This window comes from Pleurodeles waltl, chromosome 11 (assembly GCF_031143425.1).
Source record: "Pleurodeles waltl isolate 20211129_DDA chromosome 11, aPleWal1.hap1.20221129, whole genome shotgun sequence".
NCBI classification, from domain to species: Eukaryota; Metazoa; Chordata; class Amphibia; order Caudata; family Salamandridae; genus Pleurodeles; species Pleurodeles waltl.
Genome location: NC_090450.1, coordinates 728953978 through 728980890, shown reverse-complemented (window position 1 = coordinate 728980890; position 26913 = coordinate 728953978). Strand labels below are relative to the sequence as shown.

General features: G+C 47.3%; 1 protein-coding gene across 1 annotated transcript in view; it reads right to left on the bottom strand.

Annotated features, from left to right (window-relative positions):
* The window catches only part of LOC138265140 (trichohyalin-like), a 131122-nt gene that overhangs the window by 17155 nt on the left and 87054 nt on the right, over nt 1-26913 (bottom strand). The window contains exons 6-8 of the mRNA XM_069212683.1: nt 22968-23092; nt 21920-22105; nt 18077-18202 (exon numbers count right to left, since the gene is read on the bottom strand). Of these exons, the coding sequence (XP_069068784.1) occupies nt 18077-18202; nt 21920-22105; nt 22968-23092 (437 nt within the window). The remainder of the gene's footprint in view (nt 1-18076; nt 18203-21919; nt 22106-22967; nt 23093-26913) is intronic.

Below are 26913 nucleotides of genomic sequence, written 5' to 3'. Positions count from 1 at the left end.
CCTCAGTCACCAGGTATGGGGATCTGTAGTTCCAAGGGTTACCCAGGTGGGGACATGATAATGGAGCGCAAGGGGATAGCAACTTCTGTAGAACACAATTAGAGTCACAACCCTGTATTTGATTAACATAAATTGAATTGTGCAATGTTTATTTCTGTTGGGTGATTAAAGTCTTTTTTTTTCCCTAAAAAGACAAGCACTTGGCTGGACATTGAACTTTTTGTGTCTGATTGATGAGTTCAGAGCTCTTATCCACCATTACACCCAAACGACTGCCCTGAGAAACTTTTGACCATTTGTACTTGCTACCCTGAGAGTAAAGTGCTAAGGACTGACCCCAGCACACCAGTGGCAAACCATCTCAACCACTACAGTTGTAGTCGCTGAAGGTGGGCTAACAGACTCTTCAACTTCCATTTGATCCCACTTGCAGAGGAGGTTACATAGTTTATGTTCATTGAACTAGACTCTGACTTCGTCTGCTTCCTCAGACACAATTCCAAATCTCAAACTGATGTTCTGGAGTTTCCCTGACCATCGTCGACGCTGCAGCAAGTAGCGGCCTTCAAGGCCATGTTGCAGCTCTGTAACTTGGCTCTGGCTCCCTTTGCTCTCTCCCAGTCCCCCTGATCCATAGGGACCTCTAGTTACACTTCCTCCAATGAGCCCTCTATGATGCCAACTGGTCATGTTAGGAGGCCTCTCATTCTGCTGCTGGGTCACGCTTCCACTCCTCTGCCAAAAAGCCTTGCCTGATGTTGCTAGGAAAGTACCACTGTTGGATGGTAGTGAGGAGGCAGATAAGTGGCTATAGCTACATTATAGTGACACTGACCTTTACCTTGACCTTTAACTTAATTCTGCCCTTGATTCTCCCCAAAGTGGTCCTACGGGGGGAGCACTTGTTTTACTTTTTGATTAAGAGAGCTACAGAATTGTTGGAATGCTACCTTCTGAAGGAGGAGACAAAAGCTAATCTGCTTTGAGAGATATTTCAGCCTGGGCTCTCTACCACTAATCCTCCACTGCCTTTCAATAAAGCTCTAGTCAATCCAGTCTTCACCGCTTAGTCTAAACCATTTTGTTAGCTATTGTTTTGCCAAATGCCACATTCTGCCTCCTGGACCCCAAAATTCCTGGCACAACACCCTATGCCTGAGAGCTAGGTGCAAGCACCCACTTGTAAGATTAACTTGAATTTCTTCCCTGCTACTCCACTGGACTGAGAGTCAAAATAGATTAAAGCTATGGGCAAGAAAGTTATCTCTTCTGACAGTTTGATGTTGAAGTCCATGAATGCGTCTTGCCTTCTGGCTCGCTTCTGCCATGGTTCTGGAGGTTTTGTTGGTATTTCCTGAGGACCTTCAAGTGTACTTTGCACAATCAGTTCAGAAAGGAGAGAATGCAGCCAAACAAATGTTTTCTTTCTGACATGGATTCCACATACTCAATTGGCCATGCCATAGGAACCAGTGGCATCCACAGACACATGGATGAGCTCCCTGGGATTTTCAGGAAGCAAACAGGCTGATGGCTATGCCACTATGATGGGTCCCTGGTCTTGGGCGAGAAAGTAGATCCTTCCCTGGAGAGATTTAAGAAGGGCTGTTTGATTGCACATTATTTGGGTTTAGAACCCTCAATGTTGCAGTTCCACCAAAAATATATTAGTTTTAGAGGTTAACCAAAAGGTCTCCTGTAGGAAAGTGCCACTGTTGGCATGGTTACTGTGAGAAAGTAGCCTCTTTCTAGCATGGTTACCCCCACGTTTGGCCTGTTTGTGAGTGTGTGTCAGTGTGTTTTTACTGTGTCACTTGGATCCTGCTAGCCAGGACCCCAGTGCTCATAGATAAAAACCTATATGTCAGTGTGTTTTGCCTGTCTCACTGGGATCCTGCCAGCCAGGACCCCATGGCTCATAGTTTGTGGTCTAATGTATGTGTTGTCGGTAGTGCTTGACTGTGTCACTGAGGCTCTGCTAATCAGAACCTCAGTGCTTATGCTCTCTCTGCTTTTATATTTGTCACTACAGGCTACTGACTTCATTTACCAATTTCAAATGGCACACTTGACCCCCTTATAAGTCCCTAGTATATGGTACCAAGGTACTCAGGGCATTGGGGTTCCAGGAAATCCATATGGGCTGCAGCATTTCTTTTGCCACCTATAGGAAGCTCAGACAAACCCTTGCACAGGCCTGCCATTGCAGCCTGCGTGAAATAACGCACATGTTATTTCACAGCCATTTTCACTGCACTTAAGTAACTTATAAGTCACCTATATGTCTAACCTTCACTTGCTGAAGGTTAGGTTCAAAGTTACTATGTGTGAGGGCACCCCTGCACTAGCAAAGGTGCCCCCACATAGTTCAGGGCCATTTCCCGGGACTTTGTGGGTGCAGGGACACCATTACACGGGTGCACTACATATAGGTCAAAACCGAAGGCGACCTCGATCAAGACCTCTCCTTGCTCGAATGGCGCCGTGAATCCCTACGGCGCCGGGAGTCTCGATGACGCCGATGAGACTTCGGCGAGGAGGACTTCCTATGATGTTTCTTCTCCTTCCTTTTTGACTTTGCCATGAAGAGTTTAGCTTCTCGCTCTTTTAAGGCCTTCGGATTCATGTGTTGGCATGAATCACATGTTGCGACGTCGTGGTCGGAGCTTAAACACGATAAGCAGTCCGAATGAGGGTCAGTAACGGACATCTTGCCCCCACACTCCCGACTGGGCTTGAAACCAGACTTCCTCTGAGACATAGTAACCTCAGAGAAAAACCACGCAGCAGAAAACACACTGTAACTTCGAAAGCAACAGTAGCTCCCTCGAAGATAACCGTTTCGAACGCACAGAAAAAAGGGAACTGACGTCGGCACATCGGCGAGGACCTCTTATTGCCTGTATGACGTCAGACGGCGTCGCGTGGGCAAATGTGACGTCCTCATCGACGTGCAGAAGCTAGGAAGAAGATTTCCGTCGAATGCTGGCGCCATGGGGAGTATTCATTAGGTGAGGAATCCACAGGTAGTTGTATCCATCAGAAATGGCCATGCAACATGTCTAAGATCTTGGAATTGTCCCAATTGGAGCCAATTCCATACATCCTGGGGGCTCCAGCATGGACCCCCAGTACTGCCAAACCATCTCACTGGGGCTTGCACAGCAGCTACAGCTGCTGCCACCTTACAGACAGGGTTCTGCCCTCCAGGAAGGCAAAACAAAGCATTTCCTCTGAGAGCAGGGTGTTACACCCTCTCCCTTTGGAAATAGGTGTTACAGGTCTGGGGAGGGGTAGCCTACCCCTGCCCCTGGAATTGCTTTGAAGGGCACAGGTGGTGCCCTCCTTGCATAAGCAAGTCTACACCAGTTCAGGGACCCCCTTATCCCCTGCTCTGGCACGAAACTGGACAAAGGAAAGGAGAGTGACCAATCTCCTGTCCATCACCACCCTAGGGGTGGTGCCCAGAGCTCCTCCAGTGTGTCCCAGACTTCAGCCATCTTGCTTTGCAAGGTGTGGGGGCACTCTGGAGGGCTCTGAGTGGCCAGTGCCAGCAGGTGACGTCAGAGACCCCTCCTTGATAGGTCCTTACCTGATAAGGTAGCCAATCCCCCTCTCAGGGCTATTTAGGGTCTCTCCTGTGGATTCTATTCAGATTCTGCTTTCCTTCAGGAATCCTCTGCAACTACTACTTCATCCTCTAACCTCGGATCAACCGCAGCCTGCTCCATGAACCGCTGTAACAGCAACAAAGTATCCACAAGGGATACTTTTACTCTGCAACTTCAGCTCCAGCCACAGCAACAGTTTCCAGGTGTGCATGCTCTGAGGACTTCCTGTCTTCATCCTGCAGCAGAAGAACCGAAGAAGTCTCCTGTGGGGTCACGGAGTCACTCCCCTGCTCACGCAGGCACCTTCCAAGACGACGACTGGTACCCTTGGACTCCACTCACAGCGACGAGCATGCTCCCAAGGACACATAGACTGTCCTGAGGTCCTGCTGATGCAATTTGTAGGAGGTAAGACCTTGCCTTCCCTGAGAGCGACAGTCCACCTGTGTACTGCGTCTTCTTCACCTCCTGAAGCCTCTGTGAACTATTTGCAAAATTCCTTTGTGCACAGCCTGGCCCAGGTCCCCAGCACTCCATCCTCCGACACTCAACTCGCTGAGTTGTTCTCCAGCGGTGTGGGACCTTCCTTTGTTGTGCTGCACCAACGTGTTTTGCACCTCCTTTGTCCCCATGTCCTGGAACTCCCGTGGATGCTGTCTGGCATCCTCAGGGCTCTCTAAAGTGCTGAGAGCCCCCTCTTCCTCCTCACACAGAGTTGAGGCCCCCAGGTCCTTCCTGGGTCCAGCCAGCGCAATTTTGGTGCAAAGCGCATATTTGTCATAACCAAGGCTTGTTGGTGACTTACAACACAAAATCACATCTGCATCCATCTTCACGTCGTGGGACATCCTTTGCATCATGCAGGAACCCGCTGGCATCTTCCTAGGGTGCATTCCTGCAGTCTTTGTCCAGCCGGGGACTCTTTTTTTGCACCCTCTTCTGGGTTGGCAAAGCTCCAGCCCTTCCTGGAACTTCTTTCGACTTCTGGACTTGGTCCCCTTCTTTTGCAGATCTTCAGGTCCAGAGATCCAGCAGTTGTTGTTTGCAGACTTGGTTAGTTACTGCAAAATCCCAATCACAAGGTGTAGTGTGTCCTAAGGAAAGTTGCAGTACTTTACTCCTGCTTTTCTGGGTTCTGGGGTGGGGTAATTGACTTACCTTTACTGTATTCTTACTCTCACAGTGATTTTGCACACACTACACTTGTCTAGGGGGGAAATTCGTGATTCACATTCCACTTTCTTAGTATATGGTTTGTGTTACCCCTGGACCTGTTTTCTCCCATTGCATTCTATAGCATTTCCTATTGCTTGCACTGTCCTATGACTAATTACTTGTCTTATTTTGGTGTCTAGTGTATATCTTGCGTATAATACTTACCTCCAGAAGGAGTATTGCCTCTAAGATATTTTTGGTACTGTGTCACCCAAATAAACTATCTTTATTTTTGGTAACACTGAGTATTGTCTTTACTTGTGTATAAGTACTGTGTAACTATAAGTGGTATTGCAGGAGCTTTGCATGTCTCCTAGTTCAGTCTAAGCTGCTTTGCTATAGCTACCTCTATCAGCCAAAGCTGCTAGAACACTACTACTTCACTAATAATGGATAGCTGGACCTGGTATATGGTGTGAGTACCTAAGGCACCCACTACAAACCAGGCCAGCCTCCTACAGTAACCCTCCCCCCCGACATTTTGCCTATCGTTGAAGCCAATTTTTGATTGAAAGTGTGCTGGGATCCTGCTAACCAGGCCCCAGCACCAGTGTTCTTTCCCAAAATCTGTACGTTTGTTTCCACAATTGGCACAACCCTGGCACACAGTTAAATTCCTTGTAAAAGGTACCCATGGTACCAAGGGCCATGTGGCACAGGAAGGTCCCCAAGGGCTGCAGCATGTGTTATGCCTCCCTGGGGGACCCCTCACCAAGCACATACACACTGCCTTTGCAGCTTGTGGATGCTGGTGAGGAGAAAAAGACAAAGCCGACATGGCACCCCTCTCAGGGTGCCATGCCCACAAACCACTGCCTGTGGCATAGGTAAGACACCCCTATATCAGGCTTACAGCCCTAAGGCAGGGTGCACTATACCACAGGTGAGGGCATAGCTGCATGAGCAATATGCCCCTAGTGTCTAAGTCCATTCTTAGACATTGTAAGTACAGTGTGGCCATAATAAGTATATGGTCTGGGAGTTTGTCAAAACAAACTCCACAGTTCCATAATGGCTACACTGAATACTGGGAAGTTTGATAACAAACTTCTCAACACAAAACCCCCCCACTGATGCCAGTGTGGGATTTATTCAAAAATGCACACAGAGGGCATCTTGGAGATACCTCCGGTATGTTAGCCAAACTGTTAGTGTAGGACTGACCGGTCTGTGCTAGCCTGCCACTTTCAGACAAGTTTCTAATCACATGAGGTGAGAGCCTTTTGTGCACTCTGTGGTCAGAAACAAAGCCTGTCCTGGGTGGAGGTGCTTCACACCTCCCCCCTACAGGAAGTGTAACACCTGGCGGTGTGCCTCAAAGGCTCAAGCCTCGGATTACAGTGCCCCAGGGCACTCCAGCTAGTGGAGTTGCCCGCCCGCTGCAAGTCCGGCATAAAAATTAGGGAAAATAGGGAGGAGTGACCACCCCAGCCAGGACCATCCCTAAGGTGTCCAGAGCTGAGGAGACCCTCTCCCTGCAGAATCCTTAATCTTGGTATGGAGGACAGGGACCAATAGGATTAGGTTTGTGCCCCCCTCCCCAAAGGGACTGGGCACAAAGAGGGTGTAGCCACCTTCAGGGACAGTAGCCATTGGCTACTGCCTTCTGACCCCTAAAACGCCCCTAAATCTAGGATTTAAGGGACTCCCTGAACCCAGCTCACCAGATTCCTGGCCACCTGACAAGAAGAAGGAATGCTTAGCTGAAACCTTCAGCAGAGAAAAAGGAAGACGACAATTGATTTGGCCCCAGCCCTACCGGCCTGTTTCCTGCTTCAAAGTACCTGCAAAAGAACAGAGACATATCCAGCGGGACCAGCGCCCTCTGCTAAGCTCCAGACGGGAATCAGCTTAAACAACGACTCCTGAACAATGAGGTGCGTTGTCCACGAAAGCGGAAGAACGCTTTCATGAACAACAACTCTGTTTTTCTCTGCCCTAACCACGCATGTCCTGAACAATGAACATGTGTGGTTAAGGCAGAGAAAAACAGACTCAGGATCGGGAGAGGACGCGGTCAGGTAAGTGGGACCGGGATAGGGTTGGGGGGTAGTTTTAGGGGCGGGGTGGAAGTAGTTTTAGTTTTTAGGGGCAAGGATAGGGGGGGTCAGGGTACTTTTAGTTTTTTAGGGGTGGGGGTCGGGTAGGATTGTTTTTAGGGGTGGGGGTAGGATTGTTTTACGGGCGGGTTTGGGGGTCAGGAGGGGTCGCATGCTGAAACCATGCATACCGTTCCACGCATGCCTTTACCAGGCATAGCTTTACAACGAAAAATTGTTGTTAAGGCATTTGTGGTTAAGCCATTTGTGGTAACAACACGGTCGTTGTTCAGGCATGCGTGGTTCCAGCATTCGTTGTTCCATCATATATTCCCAGAGGAAGGCCTCCACTAAAAAGGACCAAGAACTCCCTCGGACAGCAGCCCTGACCAAGAGGAAACCAACGACTCCAACCTACTCCGAATGCATGAGTCTCACCACTCTGCACCCGACGCCCAGGGCCCGTGTCCAGGTGACCCAACCAGCTCGAGAGGATCCTCAGGCGGTTCTGAGCAAGTGCCCACCCTGGGTTGACCTCTCCACCCCTTCACGACGATGCCTGCAGAGGGAATCTCGAGGACCCCTATGACCACAAATCTCCGGACGAAGATATCCGATGCCTAAAGACATACTGCACCCGCCGCCCCCAGGCCTTGGGGAACCTGACCTCTGGTGCAGCAACATTCAGCAGGCGCCCCTCCAACCTGTCCAGCATGTGGTTTGCCTGAGACGACCCCCTGAACCTCGCCTGCAGCCTCTGAGTGACCCCTGGGGTCCCCTCATAGACCAGCATTGGGAGCCCGCCGTCCTGTTTGCACCCTGCACCCGACTGCCCCTGTGCCCTTGAGAGTGTGTGTTTGGTGCCTATTTGTGGCCCCAGTGCTCCTCTAATTCCCCCCGGTCCGCCCTCCGAGCCACGGGTACTTACCTGCAGGCAGGCCTGATTCTGAGTACCCCCTTTCTCCATAGGAGTCCATGTGCACTTTGCTTATCTTTGACCTCTGCACCCGGGCGGCCCCGTGTTGCTGGTGGTGGATGTTTGGGGTTAAAATAAAAAACCTGGAGCCTGGAACTGTAAGTCAAATACTTACCTGTAAAACTTTTTAACTTTTCTTCCCCCCCAGGAACTGTTTCTGAAAATTGCAGTCCATTTTTAAAATAGATTATTGCCAATATTTCAAAAACTGTATGACATTGATTTCAAATAAAGTACTGTTGATACATGTGTGAAATATGAATCTGTTGAAGTACTTACCTGCGACTTGAATCTTGTAGTTCTAAAAATACATTAAGAAAATATATTTTGCTATATAAAAACCATTTGTCTGAAGTTAAGTCATTGAGTGTGTGCTTCTTCTATTGTCTGTGTGTGTACAATAAATGCTTTGCACTAATCTCTGATAAGCCTAACTGCTTGACCACACTACCTCAAAAGAGAGCATTAGTATTATCTACTTTAGTCTCTGTTAAGCCTCTGGGGAACCACTGGACGCTGTGCACACTATATCCCATTTTGATGTAGTATTTACAGAGCATGCTTCCTACATTGGAGGATCAGCAGTGGGGTCTTTGCATTTGGTGGACTACTCAGCTAATACCTGATCCCACAACTAAATTCCAAAATTGCCTTTAGAAATCTGATTTTTGAATTTGGCATATTTTTCTAAATTTTAAAAGTCCTGCTAGGGCCTTGGTTAAGCCCCCTTAGCATCTCTTTTTAGATTTAAAAGTTATTCTAAAGTTAGGATTTAGTTACTAGCAGTAGCTTTTAGTTTCTAAAAAAAGTAATCCCAACCTTTAGTAACATAATGGGCAGCTCAGAGGAAATAGTGATGGAACTCAACCTCACCCCTTACCTCCATCTAGGGATGGCACAGTTAAGGTCCCTCTGTAAGCTGAAAAAGTTTAGAACAGGTTCCAACCTTACCAAGGTCAAGCTCCAGGAGCTCTAGGCCCAGTACACCAGGGACCACCCTTCTGATGAAGAACTCCACTCAGACAGGGAAGATGTTAGAGATGAGGAGGATGACCTCCCCCCTCCTCACCTAACTAGGGAGACCAGGGGCCTACGACCCCTGTCTCCAAAGATAGTGTTCACTGGATCTGGGTCTTCCACAGGGGAGTCCAGCTCCGCTGGGAGCATGGGGGGGCAGCCTCAATTAAGAGGACATCCTTTTAGCAAGGATGGCCACAAGGTTAGCTTTGGAGAAGCAACTCCTGGCTGTAGAAAGGGAGAGAGCAGAATGGGCTTAACACCCGTTAATGGTGGCAGCAATATAAATAGGATCAGAGAGAATATTGATATCCTAAAAATCCCAAAAGTGATTGTCTCAAAATATGAAGAAGGTGATGATATCACCAAGTGGTTTACAGCTTTTGAAAAGGCTTGTGCAACCAGAAAGTTAAACGAATCTCACTGGGAAGCTATCCTTTGGCAACTGTTCACTGGTAAGTGTAGGGATAGACTCCTCACACTCAGTGGTAAAGATGCTGAATCCTATGACCACATGAAGGCTAGCCTGATTAAGGGCTTTGGGTTCTCCACTGAGAAGTATAGGATTAGGTTCAGGAGGGCTCACAAAACCTCAAGCCAGTCCTGGGTTGATTTTGTTGACTACTCAGTGAAAACAGTAGATGGTTGGATAACTGGCAGTGGGAGTGCATGACTATGATGGGCTTTAAAATGTGTTTACGAAGGAACATCAGTTAAGTAACTGCTTCAGTGACAAGTTGCATCCACATCTAGTAGACCTAGGTCCAATTTCTCCCCAAGAATTTGGAAAGAAGGCAGACCATTGGGTCAAGACTAGGGTGACCAAGACTTCCACAGGGGGGTGACCAAAAGAAAGGGGTGACAAAGCCTCCCCAGGGGAAGGGTGGTGAGACACCTAAGGACAACAAAAAAAGTGTTCACAAGGGCCCCAACAACCTGCTCAGGAGGGTGGGCCCGAGCCTCTTCACAGTCCACAAATGGGTACAGGGGTGAAAACTTTGATCCTAAGAAGGCCTGGTGTCACAACTGTAAACACCATGGACACCAAACTGGAGACATTGCCTGTCCCAAGAAAAATCCCACTGACACTACTCCAGTTAGTACTGGAATAGCCAGTCTCCAGGTGGGATCAACAGTGTGCCCAGAGAAAATCAGGGTTCACACTGAAGCTACTCTAGTCTCTGAGGGTAGGGTGGATATAGCCACACTGGCTGCCTGGCCGCCTAACAGGCAAAAATAAAGGCAGCAGCTCCTAATAAATGGGACAACAGTAGAAGCCCTTAGGGATACAGGTGCCAGTGTCACCATGGTGACAGAGAAACTGTTTTCCCCAGGACAGTATTTGGCTGGACAAACCTATCCAGTTACCAATGCTGATAATGAGACTAAAGTCCATCCCCTGGCTATGGTGACTTTAGAATGGGAAGGGGTTACTGGCCTTAGTGGTCTATTCTGCAATTCCAGTGGACTGCTGGCTAGAGAACGATCTGGAGTCAACTTGGGCTCAGGTAGAGCTCAAAACCCATGCAGCCATGCTGGGAATCCCTGAACTGGTATGTGTGAAAACCAGAGCACAAAGCAGAGCACAGGGTGAAAAAGCAGTGTTGGAGCCTGGAATAATGGCCCAACCTTCCAAGAGAAAAGGTAAGAGGACTGGGGGGCCAGCCTCTGAACAGCAAAAGAAACAGGAGTTCTCTGCCCAGGAAGATGTCTTATCCCTTGAGGCAAATGAGTCCATGGAGCTGGAGTCTTATCAGGTACAGCTCTTGGGCCCAGGAGGACCCTCAAGGAAACAGCTGTGCCAGGGACAAAAGACTTGTCCCATCCTTGAAGGCCTGAGGCAGCAGGCTGCTAAACAGGAGAAGGGAGATGTCAGTGTCTCCCATAGGGTCCATTTGGAGGATGGACTCCTTTACACTGAGGCCAGAGAACCCAAACCTGGAGCCACTAGGAGACTGGTAGTGCCTCAGGAGTTTAGAGAGTTTATCCTCACTTTGGCCCATGACATCCCCTTAGCTGGGCATTTGGGACAGACCAAAATGTGGAGCATACTTGTAAACCACTTTTATTGTCCCAATATGTCCCAGAAAGTGAAGGAGTTTTGTAGCTCCTGTGTCACCTGTCAAGCCAGTTGCAAGACAGGTGGCCACCCAAAGGCCCCCTCTCATTCCACTTCATGTGGTAGGGGTACCCTTTGAAAGGGTTGGTGTGGACATTTTGGGTCCACTTGAGCCACCCACTGCCTCAGGGAACCAGTGCATACTGTTAGTAGTGAATCATGCTAGCAGATATCCTGAAGCAATTCCCCTTAGGTCTACTACTGCCCCTGCAGTAGCCAAGGCCCTGATTGATATGTTTACCAGATTGGGTTTTCCTAAGGAGGTGGTTTCTGATAGAGGTACATACGTCTGTCAGCTTACCTGAAACACATGTGGAATGAGTGTGGGCTGACTTACAAGTTCACCACACCATACCACCCACAAACCAATGGACTTTTTGAGAGATTCAACAAGACACTGAAGGGTATGATCATGGAGCTCACTGAAAAGCTTAAAAGGAGATGGAATGTCCTACTGCCATGCCTGCTTTTCACCTACAGAGAGGTGCCACAGGAGGGAGTCGGGGTTTCATCCTCTGAGCTTCTGTTTGGCCATCCTGTAAGGGGACCACTGGCAATGGTTAAAGAAGGCTGGGAGAGACCTCTCCATGAGCCTAAACAAGATGTGGTGGACTATGTGCTTGGCCTCTGCTCTAGGATGGATGAATACATGAAAAAGGCATCCAAAAACCTCGAGGGCAGCCAACAAGTTGTGGTATGACCAAAAGGCAAGGCTGCACTGGTAGAATTTCAGCTAGGGCAGAAAGTCTGGGTTCTGGGGTCTGTGGCTCCTGGGGTGCTTCGGGACAGACAGAGTGGCCCTCACCCAATCCTAGAAATGAAGAGTCCGGTCACCTACTTGGTGGACCTGGGCACTAGCAGGACACCCAAGAGGGTGACCCATGTTAACCACCTGAAACTCTATAATGATAGTGCAGACCTAACCATGCTGATTGCTACTGATGAGGATCAGGAAGCAGAGAGTGAACCTCTCCCTGACCTCCTCTCAACTGACCCCAAGGATGGGTCAGTAGATGGAGTTGTCTATTGAGACACCCTCTCTACCCAACAGCAAGCTGACTGCAGGCAAGTCCTACAGTAGTATGCTGAGCTCTTCTCTTTGACCCCTGGTCAGACATACCCTGAGTCCCCATGATGTAGACACAGGAGACAGTTTACCTGTCAAAAACAAGATTTATAGACAGTCTGACCAAGTCAAAGAGAGCATCAAAGTCCACAACAGCATGGAGTTAGGGGTAATTGAGCACTCTGACAGTCCTTGGGTTAGCCCAGTGGTCTTAGTCCCCACACCTCATACCAAAGATGGCAAGAGAGAAATGAGGTTCTGTGTGGACTACAGAGGGCTCAACTCTGTCACCAAGACAAGTGCACACCCTATACCCAGAGCAGATGAATTTATTGACAAATGAGGTGCAGCCAAATTTTTAAATACCTTTGACTTAACTGCAGGGTACTGGCAAATTAGGATGGCACCTGGAGCAAAAGAAAAGTCATCATTCTCTACACCTGATGGGCATTGTCAGTTTACTGTTATGTGCTTTGGCTTAAAGAATGCCCCTGCCACTTTCCAAAGGTTGGTGGATCAAGTCCTTGCTGGCTTGGAGTCCTTTAGTGCAGCATATGCTGATGATATTGCTGTCTTTAGCTCCAGGTGGCAGGATCACCTGGTCCACCTCGGGAAGGTTTTGCAGGCCTTGCAATCAGCATGCCTCTCTACTAAAGCATTTAAGTGCCAGACAGGGCAGGGCACAGTTGTGTGCTTGGGCCACCTGGCAGGTGGAGGCCAAGTGCAACCTTTACGACCCAAGATCCAGACAATTCAGGACTGGGAAGCTCCAAAAACCCAGACTCAAGTCAGGGCATTCCTTGGCTTGACTGGTTATTACAGGAGGGTTGTGAAGAGATATTGATCCATTGTGACAACCCTCACAGAACTGACCTCAAAGAAGATGCCAAAGAAAGTAAACTGGAACCTTGACTGTCAAAAGGCCTTCTACACACTGAAAGAAGCAATGTGCTCAGCGCCACTTCTTAAAGCTCCAGATTATTCCAGGCAGTTCATTGTGCAAACAGATGCCTCTGAACATAGGATAGGAGCAGTCCTGTCCTAAATCAATGGTGATGGCCTTGACCAGCCTGTTGCTTTCATTAGGAGGAGGTTACTCCCCAGGGAGCAGCATTGGAGTGCCATTGTGAGGGAGGCCTTTGCTGTGGTTTGATCCCTGAAAAACTGAGATCATACTTGTTTGGTACTCACGTTATTGGTCAAACTGACCACAGACCTCTCAGGTGGCTGAAAGGTGGGAACCCTAAACATTTGAGGTGGTCCATATCCCTACAGGGAATGGACTTCTTAGTGGAACACAGACCTGGGACTGCCGATGCCAATGCAGATGGCCTTTCCAGGTTTTTCCACTTAGATAATGAAGACTCTCTTTGGAAAAGTTAGTCTCATTCTCTTTCGTTTGGGGGAAGTGGGGGTTGTGTAGGAAAGTGCCACTGTTGGCATGGTTACCCCCCCACTTTTTGCCTAGTGTTGATGCCAACTTTGAAATAAAAGTGTGCGGGGATCCTGCAAACCAGGCCCCAGCACCAGTGTTCTTTCCCAAAATATGTACCTTTGTTTCCACAATTGGCACAACCCTGGCACACAGTTAAGTCCCTGGTAAAAGGTACCCATGGTACCAAGGGCCCTGTGACCAGGGAAGGTCCCCAAGGGCTACAGCATGTATTATGCCACCCTAGGGGCCCCCTCACCTAGCACATGTACACTGTCTTTGCAGCTTTGTGTGCTGTGGGGAGAAGAAGGCAAAGTTGGCATGGCACCCTGAGAGGGTGCCATGCCCACAAACTACTGTGTGTGGCATAGGTAAGACACCCATCTAGCAGGCCTTACAGCCCTAAGGCAGGGTGCACTATACCACAGGTGAGGGCATAGCTGTATGAGCAATATGTCCCTACAGTGTCTAAGTCCATTCTCAGACATTGTAAGTGCAGTGTAGCCATATGGAGTATATGGTCTGGGTGTTTGTCTCCATAAAAGCTTCACTGAATACTAGGAAGTTTGATTTCAAACTTCTCAGAAATAAACCCCCACTTATGTCAGTGTGGGATTTATAAAACAAATTCACACAGAGGGCATCTTAGGGATACCCCCTGTATGTTAGCCAAACTGCTAGTGTAGGACTGACCGTCTGTGCCAGCCTGCCACTTTCAGACATGTTTCTGACCACATGGGGTGAGAGCCTTTGTGCACTCTGTGGTCACAAACAAAGCCTGTCTGGGTGGAGGTGCATCACACCTCCCCCCTACAGGAACTGTAACACCTGGCAGTGAGCCTGAGAGGCTCAAGCCTCAGATTACAGTGCCCCAGGGCACTCCAGTTAGTGGAGTTGCCCGTCCCCCGGACAAAGCCCCACTTTGGCGGCAAGTCCAGCGGGAAAATTAGGCAAAACCAGGGAGGAGTGACCACCCCAGCCAGGACCACCCCTACGGTGTCCAGAGCTGATGGTGACCCCGTCCCTGCAGAATCATCCATCTTGGTTTGGAGGACAGGGACCAATAGGATTAGGTTTGTGCCCCCCTTCGCAAAGGGAGTGGGCACAAAGACGGTGTAGCCACCTTCAGGGACAGTAGCCATTGGCTACTGCCTTCTGACCCCTGAAGCGCCCCTAAATCAAGGATTTAAGGGCCTCCCAGAACCCAGCTCACCAGATTCCTGGCGACCTGACAAGAAGAAGAACGACTGCTTAGCTGAAACCCCCTACAGAGGAGAAGGAAGACGACAACTGATTTGACCCCACCCCTACCGGGCTGTCTCCTGCTTCAAAGAACCTGCGAAAGAACATTGATGCATCCAGTGGGACCAGCAACCTCTGCAAGCTCCAGAGGACTGCCCTGCACCAAAATGGACCAAGATCTCCTGTGGACAGAGGCCCTGTCCAAGAAGAAACCAACGACTAAGGACTCCAACTTCACTCCAAATGCTTGAGTCCTAACCACTCTGCACCCGACGCCCACAGCCCATGTCCAGGTGGCCCAACCAGCTAGAGAGGATCCCCAGGCTGTTCTGAGCAAGTGCCCACCCTGGGTTGAACTCTCCACCCCTTCACGACAACACCAGCAGAGGGAATCCGAAGGACCCCTTTGACCGTTAAGCTCTGCACAAAGCTTATCGACGGCTAAGGACATACTGCACCGGCAGCCCCCAGGCCTTGGAGAACCCGACCTCCAGTGCAGCAGAGTTCAGCAGGTGGCCCTCCTCCCGGTCCAGAGTGTGGTTTGCCCGAGACGACCCCATGGACTTCACCTGCAGCCTCTGAGTGACCCAGGGTCCCCTCATAGACCAGCATTGGGAGCCCGACGTCCTGTTTGCAACCTCCACCCGACCGCCCCTGTGCCACTGAGGGTGTGTTTGGTGCCTACTTGTGGCCCCCCAGTGCTCCTCTAATCCCCCCTGGTCTGCCCTCCGAGCCGCAGGTACTTACCTGCAGGCAGGCCTACTTACCTGCAGGCAGGCCTGATTCCGAGTACCCCCTGCCTCCATAGGAGCCCACAGTAAGCTTGCTCATCTTTGACCTCTGCACCCGGCCGGCCCCGTGTTGCCGGTGCTGGTTGTTTGGGGTTAATTTGAACCCGCACTGGTGGACTTCCAAAAACCCAGAGACTGGAACTGTAAGTCAAATACTTACCTGTAAAACAATTTAACTTATCTTCCCCCCAGGAATTGTTTCTGAAAATTGCAGTGCCCATTTTTTAAATAGATTATTGCCAAAATTTAAAAAACTGTATGACTTATCGATTTCAAAGTACTGTTGATACATGTGTGAAATATGAATCTATTGAAGTACTTGCCTGCAACTTGAATCATGTGGATCTAAAGATAAATTAAGAAAATATATTTTTGCTATATAAAAACCAGTGTTCTGGAGTTGTCATTGAGTGTGTGCTTCTTCTATTGTCTGTGTGTGTACAGCAAATGCTTTGCACTAACCTCTGATAAGCCTAATTGCTCAACCACACTACCACTAAAGAGAGCATTAGTATTATCTATTTTAGACTCCCTGGACGCTGTGCACACTATATCTCATTTTGATATAGTATTTACAGAGCCAGCTTCCTACATCTCCCCTTCTATCAATATCAACTGTGGGGGAACAGATTCAGCATTTACTTTCCAACCGGCATTCAGTCACTTTAGACTTGTGGAAGCTATGGATTGTCCAAGTTGACTAAGTCCTAACCTTTTTGAACTCTTCTCCTCATATAATTGAATTTCTTTAATCAGTTTCAGAAGATCATGCTCAAATCTTTGTAAGACAGGTGTTGATGTTGTTCAGCGAGGTTGCGATTGAGATAGTGTTCAAAGTGGAGTGAAGTCTTGGGTGTTCCTCCCATTACTTCCTGTTCTTCAAAAAGGAGTGGGTCTAGTGGCTAGGTACATACACACCTCAATGTATTGAACCAATTACTCAGAAAGGAGAATTTCATTTCAAAATGATTGCTTTCACACAAGTTCTGCTGACCTTGGACAACAAGGACAGGACAGTGCCCCTGGACTTGTCATTGTGATCTATGCAGTGATCAAGCAGTCCCACAGGAAACACCTGTGATTTGTAGTGGGGTCCTCTCATTTTCAATTCACTTTCCTACCTTTTGGCCTCATGTTGACCCCCCTATTGTCTTCATGACGGTCATGCTGGTGGTCGTAGCAAATCTTCACAGATCGGGGATGAACAGAGTGGACAGACTGTCAGTTTGGCGGAGAGGGTACTCTGCTTCATATGTACCCTGTTTGCCAAATTCTAAACCAAGGGGCTTATTCATGAGATGCTTGTGGCGCTGGAGTGTCACTTTTTGTGATGCTTCGGCGAGGTGAACCAGAAGAAAAATGTGGACAAGAAGCGAGCATTATCCAGATGGATTGTCCTCTGCACTGAACTATTCTTTGGCCAAAAATGGCAAAGGTTGTGACTATGGCTGTAACTTGCAGAGGTAGAGAGAAGTTCCTGTCTTGGACAGCTGCCAAGTCATTACATGTGCTTCTTGTCCATACTCTCACCAAGCTCTAGTGTATTGATTTAGAGAGCCGCAGGGCGAGAGGGAGGGCCTGCTCAGTCCTTGCGGACTTCCTAGTGTAAGTCCAATGTTGAAATCCACCTCGTAGGAATCTGCAGAAAGAAAACATTATTAACCTTTGGTAATGTTCTTTTGTGATGGATACTCTGATCACCTGCACTTTTGGCACCTCCCTCCGATTCCATGACTGGGAAGTGAATTTCAGAACTAATTAAGGTTTCAAGTTTGATTAGTTCACTGTATGTCTTCCCATTAATTTTATCAGCATTACACTGGATCTCAGGGTGTGGTCAAAAGGATGAAAATTGACATGAGCATGCAGATGAGAGTCCTATATGCAGCTCCGTCATGTCCAGTGAAAAGCTGGAATTGTTGCATGAATTTCTGTATCCAGTCTGGCACCTAGGAGAATTTAAACTGTCAGGAATCTGCAGGTAGGCAGAATATATATCTAAAAAAGAGTGTTGCTGAAGGTAACTAACTTATTCTAAGCAAACTAAGGGCAGCTTACAAAATACTAGCTGTAGGACTGACAGATAGTCCTCATGTTTGACTTTTGTCTCTCATAATAGATAATATTTTACAGTATTCTCACCTGTGTGTTTCCTAATGTACATGACTTTCTGCCCATGAACCATGTGTACCATTTTCTCCCTGCCTCCTTTACTTCTTCCTTCTCCTGCAATCTGGTGTTCCCGGTTAACAGGTTGTCCGTGGCCATATTGTCCATATTGAATGGGTCTTCTTGGGCTGGAAGGGTGGATGGCCTGGCACTTACATTTCAAAGGCCAGTGGCCTGCCCTCACACAATGACCTGCCAAACCCCCTACTGGGACCCTGGCATACATGACTGCACTGATAGGGGAACTTGTGCACTTCAACACCACTCTTTAAAGTCACCCCCTCTTCAGAGGCATTTTTGCTTTTGGGTATATAAACTGGATCTCTGACCCCACCAACACAGACACTTCTGGACCTGCACCTGAACTTGCTTACACTATGATAAACTACCCAGCCTCACCTGCATCTGCTGTAGTTCACTAATGTTTGAGTCCTGGTGCTGCTGCAGCTCACACAACTCCTGCTCTTGCTTCTGCAGCAGCTGCCGCATGTCTTCCTTCTGGCGGGTGTCTTCCTGCTGCAAGAACTGAAGAAATATTTATTAAAAGGATTGGACAAACAAAATTAGTCACAACAGAGAAAAGTACTGATTTATCCACACCATTCACCCTTGATTCCTAACTAAAGGCCTGATTCACAAAAAAGTAGTAAATCTGCACTAGTAGAAGTACTCCTACCAATGAAATCTGGGAGAGGGGAGGCAGGTGGCAAACAAATTGAAGGTGACTCAAAGGTAAAAGCGAGATTATGTGACTGGTTAAAATAGTTTCTTTGTGATTTATGTTCTAGTATGTGGTGGGAGGAAAGGGAATGGGTGGTGTTAAATCTCCCTATTCCTGGTGTACATCTCTGTTCTTTCCAGTAAGGAATATTAATGTGCACCTGTAAGACATCAGTAGAATGTTCTCAGCAGGAAAGTCTAGTTTGCCTCGTGTTTGCTGAAAGAACTCCACTCTCCTACTGAATTGTATCTTGGTCTCTAAACCTGGAAAAACTTGTGAAATAGCAAATTAACTGTGAATGTAGCCCTACAAGGTCCACAGTGCTATGTGACACCAGAAAGGGAAAAGTCTAGAAAAGGCTGTGTGCCGCTTTGTACCCATATTATGTTTGAGGTTACAGTACCATTGCTAGGTGGTATAATATATGTTAGGGTCAGGCAGATAGTACACTTTGCCCACAATCATGTTTTTAATCACATAAAACTCTAAGCTGCTGAAAACAAGAATTTGAGTTAGATTGTATGTGGAGCTGCAAGGATAACACAGAATACAAATTGAGGTCCAAATGTTTTACTAACTTCACAGGTGGGATGCACACCCATCTTCAATGTTCAGAATGCATTGGTCAGAGGTCCTGGCTACCCCCACCATCAGAGAGTTCTTTGTTTTGCCATCAACTTCCTCTGGTGACTCTCCTTCCTGTAGCTACATTTCCCAGTCCCTTATGGCACCCTTTTGCTCTCCTGAAGGTCCTATGTTTATCCACTGTGGGTATGCCCACCTCCCTTTGGAGTCTTACTAATAGAATCCCTTCAAATGTGGAACTGAGTTAACTTGTACAGATAGGGAGGAGTATGTATATATGCAGTACTTCTGTAACGCAAATCTAGTCAAAAGGCAGTGAAGCACTGTACATGGTAAAAAAAAGCATAAAATCAATGAGTGACAGGCAAGGTAACTTTTTTGTTAGCGCATTGTTATGTAGTATTCTTTAAAAGAGTAACCAAGGATAACTTCTCATACATGAACGAGAAACATGCTGCCACTCGAGTAGACCTCCTTCCCCCAGGGGTGCATCTCGCCCACTCACTCCTTCCTTTGCAGGTGGCCTTCATGTCTCTCCTAAGGTATTGTTCTCTTCAAGCCTGCTCTATATCTCCTCAATTTGCACCTCCAGCCTTACCTGGTGGCCCTGCTTCATAACCATTAAGTTGTCTTTCTTTCACTAGCAGCCCTCTCATTTTCTATGAAGCGCTCACTCCTATCAATGTAGCACTGTTAGACCTGACAGCCTTAAAGGGGGCATACCCCAACTTTTTGCCTGCCCCCCTCCACTTTTCCATCACAGTTTTTGCTGGTTTTAGGACTCTGCACTCTTTACCACTGCTAACGAGTGCTAAAGTGCATATGCTATCTCCCTTAAACATGGTAAAATTGGTTCATAACCAAATGGCATATTTGATTTACTTATAAGTCCCTAGTAAAATGCACTACCTGTGCCCAGGGCCTGTAAATTAAATGCTACTAGTGGGCCTGAAGCACCGACTGTGCCACCCACATAAGTAGCCCCTTAGCCATGGCCCCGGCCTGCCAGTGCGAGGCCTGTGTATGCTGTTTCACTGCCACTTCGACTTGGCATTTAAAAGTATTTGCCAAGCCTTAAACTCCCCTTTTTCTACATAGGGCAAGGTGCTATGTAGGTAAAAGGCAGGACATGTACACATGTTTTATATGTCCTGGTAGTTAAAAAATCCTAATTTAGTTTTCCACTACCGTGAGGCTGGCTCCTTTCAGAGATTAGCATTAGGTCTCCCCTCATATACTTTTTAAGTGGTAGATTCTAATCTGAAAGAGGTAACCAGGCCATATTTAGTATGGCCAGAATGGTGATAGAAAATTCTGCTTATTGGTGAGGTTGGATTTTATATTACTATTTTAGAAATGCCGCTTTTAGAAAGTGAGCATTTCTCTGCACTTAAAAACCACATGTGCCTTACAACCTGTCTCCAATCAATGTCTGGGCTGGGCTGGTTGACAGCTCCCTTGTGCATTTCACCCAGACAACCACAAACACAGGACACTCGGTCACATCTGCACTCATCTGCATATTGAATGGGTCTTCTTGGGCTGGAAGGGTGGACGGCCTGGTACTTAAATTTCAAAGGCCAGTGGCCTGCCCTCACACAATGGCCTGCCAAACCCCCTACTGGGACCCTGGCATACAGGACCGCACTGAAAGGGGAACTTGTGCACTTCAAAACCACTTTTGAAGTCACCCCCTCTTCAAAGGCATTTTTGCTTTTGGGTATATAAACTGGGTCTCTGACCCCACCAACTCAGACACTTCTGGACCTGCACCTGAACTCTGTCAGAACATCTGCCTTGTGGTCCAAAGGGCTTTCTGGACTGCTTTGGTGCGAAGGACTTCAACCCTGCTGTTGCCCTGCTGCCCTGCTGGCCTTTGACTGTGCTGGAAGGACTCTGCCTTCCCTCTAAAGTGCTTTCCAAGGGCTTGGAGTGAGCTTGCCTTCTGTTCTGCGGTCTCAGGGACTCCAAAGACCTCCTCTGCTAGCTTTTTGCTAGTACACCAACTTCAGAGATGACGTAGCCTGCTCCCGCTCCGTGGACCTCGCTGTTTTACTCCAGCCTGCAACGCAAGTTCAACATCGTAGTAACTCCGCTGACATCACTCAGGGTCATCGCTACACTGCGAAGTCGGCACATCACTTCCTGACAGACCAGAACCAGCAACCCCCCGATCACAAGGAATCAACACATCGCGGATGATGACGCATCATCTCCCCCTGCATCCAGACAGAGCCGATACCACACCTCCAACTGTTTCGCAGGGCAGAACCAACGCCTCTCTCCTCGAATGCCATAAGGGACTGATGACGCACCGACTCTACCGATGCCTCTATTCGACTCCGTGCGACAGCCTTGTCCTTCGTTTTCCAAAGGTACTGTACCTGGGGTCTGTGTGACTCCGTGACCGGCACCAGTGGTTTCGTATTGTTGGGAACGACTCCGTCAATGATGCTGTAATAGACCCAGTTGGAGCTATTGTGTTTTCTAGGTGCTTTAGTTGGATTTTAAAAATTCATAACTTTGCTAGTGAACACTGGATTTTTATTGTTTCAACAGTTTCTCTATTTTTCTAAACCTGTGTGATGTTTTCACTGTGTTACTGCACAAATACTTTACACATTGCCTTCTAAGTTAAGCCTGACTACTCAGTGCCAAGCTACCAGAGGATAGGCAGAGGATAATTTGGATTGTGTGTGACTTACCCTGACTAGGATTGTGGTCACTACTTCGACAAGGGTGAATACCTCTTCCAATTAGAGACTCCATTTCTAACAAGTCCTCAGTAGCTCACACCCACTGAATTAAAGGCCCTGTGTCTCCAGATCTCTCAGTCCTGTTAGAAGCCTCTATCTCCACATCTTTTATTCAGGTCTCTGTGTCTATCTCAGTATCCTCTTTTTTCAGATTCCTTGACTCAGCCATCAGGGTAGTACCTGCTTCGTTCTCACTTTCTGCTCAGCAGGGTGAATGCCCTGGCACTTTAGGTTCTCCTTGAAGATGCTGAGGCGGGCCTTGGACTCATTGCGCTGCACCTTTAGCAGGTTGCCTCTCTGTTGTGCATGGCGGGTCTTCAACTCCTCAAGCAGCTGCTGTTGGAAATGGGCCATGCTTTTTATGTCCTGGAACAGAGAAGAGAATAGACATGCACTGTGTGGTGAATTAGGTGTAGAATCAAAAACAAGGTTTGAAGAATGTCGATATGGTTTTCAAATGAGGTGCAGGGAATGGAGAGATGTAGAATGCGGAACTAGGAGATACCAATGAAGCACCACAGCCTAATGCATGCTTAAATGTGCTTCACAACAGATTACCTTATTCCCTACAAACTACTGTGCTCTGTTGAAAATAAAAGTATTCAATTAAGAAAAGAGTTAGGATTTAGCTTTGTATAAAATGGCAGTGATGAGCTCTCTAGGGCCTTTGAGTGTCTCCAGGACCCTCTATGGACTATGAATGTTTCTAGGGCCAGTTTGTGTACTAAAGATGTCTCTACATCCCTATATGGTGCATGAGCGTCTTTAAGGTACCATGGAGGCCTTAGGATGGCTCTGAAGCCCGCTAATGATTCTTGAATTTCTTTATAGCCCTTTGGTGACCTAGGCCTATCTCTACAGGCCTTGAATATCTCTACATCACTGAAAGGGCCCCTAGGTGTCCCTAGTGCCTATTGATGGCATCTAGATGTATACACAGCCCCTCAATGTCCCATATAGGCCTCTGAAACCCCTTTTTCTATCCCCTGAGTGTCTCCATATCCTTCTTGGGTGGGGGGGGCTCTAAAGGTCTCTTTAATGGGTGCAAATATTTGACAGTCCTTTGTTGGTCTGTGGTTGGATTTACTACTGCTCCGTGGTCTCTCTATGTAAACAAAGCCTCCTTGATTAGCTCGATATGTCTCTACAACAATTCTGCGTAACCCCTTATAGTAGTCTCAAGCCATTAACATGCTTGCTGCCACACCCATGATTATTCATTCCTCACCTTCTCATGCCGTCTACACAGCTGCTGCAGTTGTTGGCTATGCTGCTCCTTCACTTGCTCCTTGAACAAATGATATTTCTCATTCAGGTGAAGCTTTTCCAGGTCCAAGACCACTGACTCTCGGGCTGAGGGCCAAGTTGTTAATGCAAGCATACATGAGAAGAGAAAAAGGCTTAGGAAATATACAAGAGCCTGACCTGAAGTACCTCTGCTACTCCAGTACTGGAACACAAACGACAGCATGAACAATGCACCCCAGTGTTGACCTGCATCACCATTTGCTGGAACTCAATGAACCCTTTGCAAATACAACTCAGGGCCTTATTGTATATTAGGTGACTAGCCACCTGTAAGAGTGGTGAGAGTAATTGCCTCCACCACTCTGGCCTGACTACCGCCCCCCATATATAGAGATCTCTGCTGGCCCTGGAGACATCTCTGTGCCTTCAGAGGAGTCACTGCAACAGCGGCTCCTCTGAAAACTCTGGAAGTTTGCAGCGCAGTTGCCATGTTTCAGACAAACGTTTTTGTTTTTCAAAAACAAACTCTCAAAGTGCAAGCTTATATTTACAAAAAAACAAATAACACTGACAGCCTGGGAGTTTTCTCCCAAGGTGTTGGAGTCATTTTTAGTTTCTTTTCATGTGAGAATAGGGCAGACAGTCTCATACACCTACACCGATGTTTCCAACTATATCAGGCTGTTGGTGTGGGTTTTCTGCTAAAACCCCATAAATAAGGGCCTACGTACACAGTCTTGACCTACAGCATTTATTTCTGCTCCAGCATTGGTACCTAGAGACAGATCTGTATTTGCAGTTCAGTCATGATCTGGAGTGCACTCCGTTGTTGCAGTAATGGCACCCAAGGCTTTCTTTGCCATTAAACTTTTTTGCTGTACCTAAGGAATATTGTTTTTGATTGTACTCTGAATACATGTCTGTTTCAAGAAGCATATCTATCTAGTGACCCCCCCCCCCCCCAATATCTTTCTTGTAGTATAATAATGCCTATTTGAGTATAAAGCATGTCTGTCATCAAGCTTTGACTATAGGGTGATCATGCAAGTAGCTTTCTGAAACGTGATATATTTCTCCCGAGTGGTACCTCTTGTGAGTACCCTGCTGTTTGATGGTCATGGAAGCACCATGTAATGTATTGCCTCAAAAAAATAGATGTATTTGGACCACAGAGTGTTATATGGAATGTTCACCTGCTCCTCCATATCACCTTTTGCCTTTTTGTAGCAGCTCTTGTGCTTGTCTAGCATGACTGTTGCCTCCAGGGCACAATCACCGCTTCTCTGACTCACAGAGAAGCCTCCAGAATTCTTCAGTATTAAGTGGTGAAACAAGTGCTGAACATTGATGTGCACATTTCAGTGGAAAATACTTTACATTCCACTGAAACAACAGTACCCTCCCTTCTCATATGGACTCTTCTCCCCCTTGGAACTACACAATGCATGCTGTTGTGGAGTTGCTTTCTACCCAGTATCCAGTCCTGTATACCTATGGTATCATGCATGATTGACTCCCAGTGCTGCTTCCAATAACCTTCTGTATCATGCACTACTGACTTCCATTACTACTTCTGACACCCTTCTGTATCATGTATCTAAGAAATTGAGTTATTAGTTGAGGTGGGTGAGAGCATCATTCAAGTATTAAATAGAATTCTTGTCAGAGTGAACCATAAAGGTCACTAAATATATCTGTGTTTAACCCTCTGCTAGCTTGGCACAAAAGCAGTCAGGCTTAGTTGGAGGCAATATGTAAAGTATGCACTGAAACAATAATTAAGTGAAACCACAACACAAGAAAAATCCTATACCAATGTAGATAGAGTAAATCTTAAAAAATAAAATGACACCAGAACTCCAATCAATAGAACAAAAGTTATGAATTTGTAAGGTTTTGTGTGAAAATAGCACCAAAAACACAAAGGGCAACTCATGGTTATCTGGTCGCGCTGTACTGTGTCAAAGTCACAAGTTCAGGCTGACCGCAATGAAGTGTGGGGCAGATAAAGAAACCAAGTTCATCCCAGTGAAGAGTTTACCTTCTCAAAGTTTGAGTTCACATGAGGAGCCTCAGCTGGAGCTTTGCATTGGCAGGGGCCATGTGGAGATGGGGGCCTGCTAGGGTACGTAGGGCACCATGTCTGTGATTGCTTTTTAATAAAGTATTTTTTTATGTATCCCATTTGCCCTAAAGGATGTGAGGACATGGGAGACACAGACAGTCAGTGTTTGGAGCAAAGAGCAGGTTGCCGTCGGAACAGTGGAAGCACCAGATGATTGTGTGAGCAGACTGCTTGTGGTCATGAAGATATTCAGGCTTCTGAATTTTCCTTTGCAGATTGGTTTTGAGGTAAGAGGGGTACACTCTGATGCCAGCCAAGGGTCCAGGACCTGGTAGGCACCTCTCGGGATCAGGACTCACTTCAGCAGAGGCCAGCAGCAGGACTCAGGCATGTCCACTTGGTGCTGGTCTCCTGGGCAGTTGCAGGGGGACCTCGGAAGCTTGTTGTGTCCCTGTAGCTCAAACAGGAGGTTAGCCAAATGACCTTTGTAGTCACTTGTGGGGATCCCAGGTTCAAAGCAGGCCGTTCTAGTCTTCCTTCTTCGGATAACAGGGCAGTCCTTCTTGTGAATCTTTCACAGGTTCAAGAGTGTTCAGATGAAAGGTTCTGAGGGTGCCTTTCTTATACTTAGTGCCAGCCTGTATGTGGCAGTCCATACAGGCTGGTCAGTGCTGCCCAATACCCTGGGTTTGGTGCTAAACTGACTAGGACAACACAGGGCAGGTAGACCCAGGTGTCAGCTGCATTTGCCAGTGACAGAGCAGGCAGCTTTAGAAGTCAGGAAAGGGGTGAGCACAGCCCTCAGGCTACCCTTTCAAACTCAGATAGGGTTGAGAACATCCTTCCCCATATCCAAGACCTTTTTGTTCCCTGTCTGGAAGGAATACATTTACACACCATAGGAGAGCCATTACAGTCATGCGACCCTGGGCACTGGCAGGAAGGCACATTTGGTTTAGGGAGAAAAATGTCAACTTTCTAAAAATGGCATTTTCAGAATAGTAACTTAACTTTTAAAGAGGATTTCAAATTACAATTCAGAGGATTCAGTATGTTTCTATCTCTTCTGAAACTGAGGTTATCTCTTATTGAGGGTAATAACGTGACCCAGTGTTAATCTTTGAGAGGGATTGCCTTGCTACAGTGAAAAACACCTTTAGGAAACACAGCCATGGCAGAGATGGGGCCTGCTGGGGTAAGTAGGCCACCATGTCTGTGATTTCTTTTTAATAAAGTAATTATTTTTTTATGTAGTCTATTTGCCTTAAAGGATGTGGTTCAAAAAATAAAATGAAACATTCAAGTTTAATTTTTTAAGGGTAGGCAAGGGACCAATGCAGGTCCCTGAGCCATCCCTCTGTGCTGCCTGATCAGCAGGTCTCCCTGACTCTGCCACTTGTCTCTCTCTCTGCTGCCCTGCTTCTTTCTGCTGCACTGCCACTCCTACCTATTGTAATTGTATCTGTTAATTTTATCTGCATTTCTCATGCTGCTTAAGTTTCAGCCTTATTCCTCATTTATCTTATTGTTTTCTGTTGTTACATTTTATCAGCCTTATTTCCTGTTGTCCATTTCTCCTGTTATACCAATGTATTTTGTTCTGTACCTCGTGGTTTGTTGTCTATGCACCTGCCCACCTCACTGATTGCTTTCCCTTTGTTTTGCCGCTCTCATTTCCCAACACCCAGTGCCCCTCCCTCCTCCCAGGACCTACTTAATGGAGGCCATAGTACAGCCGTGCCACTAGTGTGCCAAAGGTGCTCCAAAGGCATGTTTGTCTGCACCTGGACCACGCCAGGAAACCTGGCCCTCCTTCTCCATGCTGATATACCACCACTGAGCCCAGACCCTTGACCCCAGA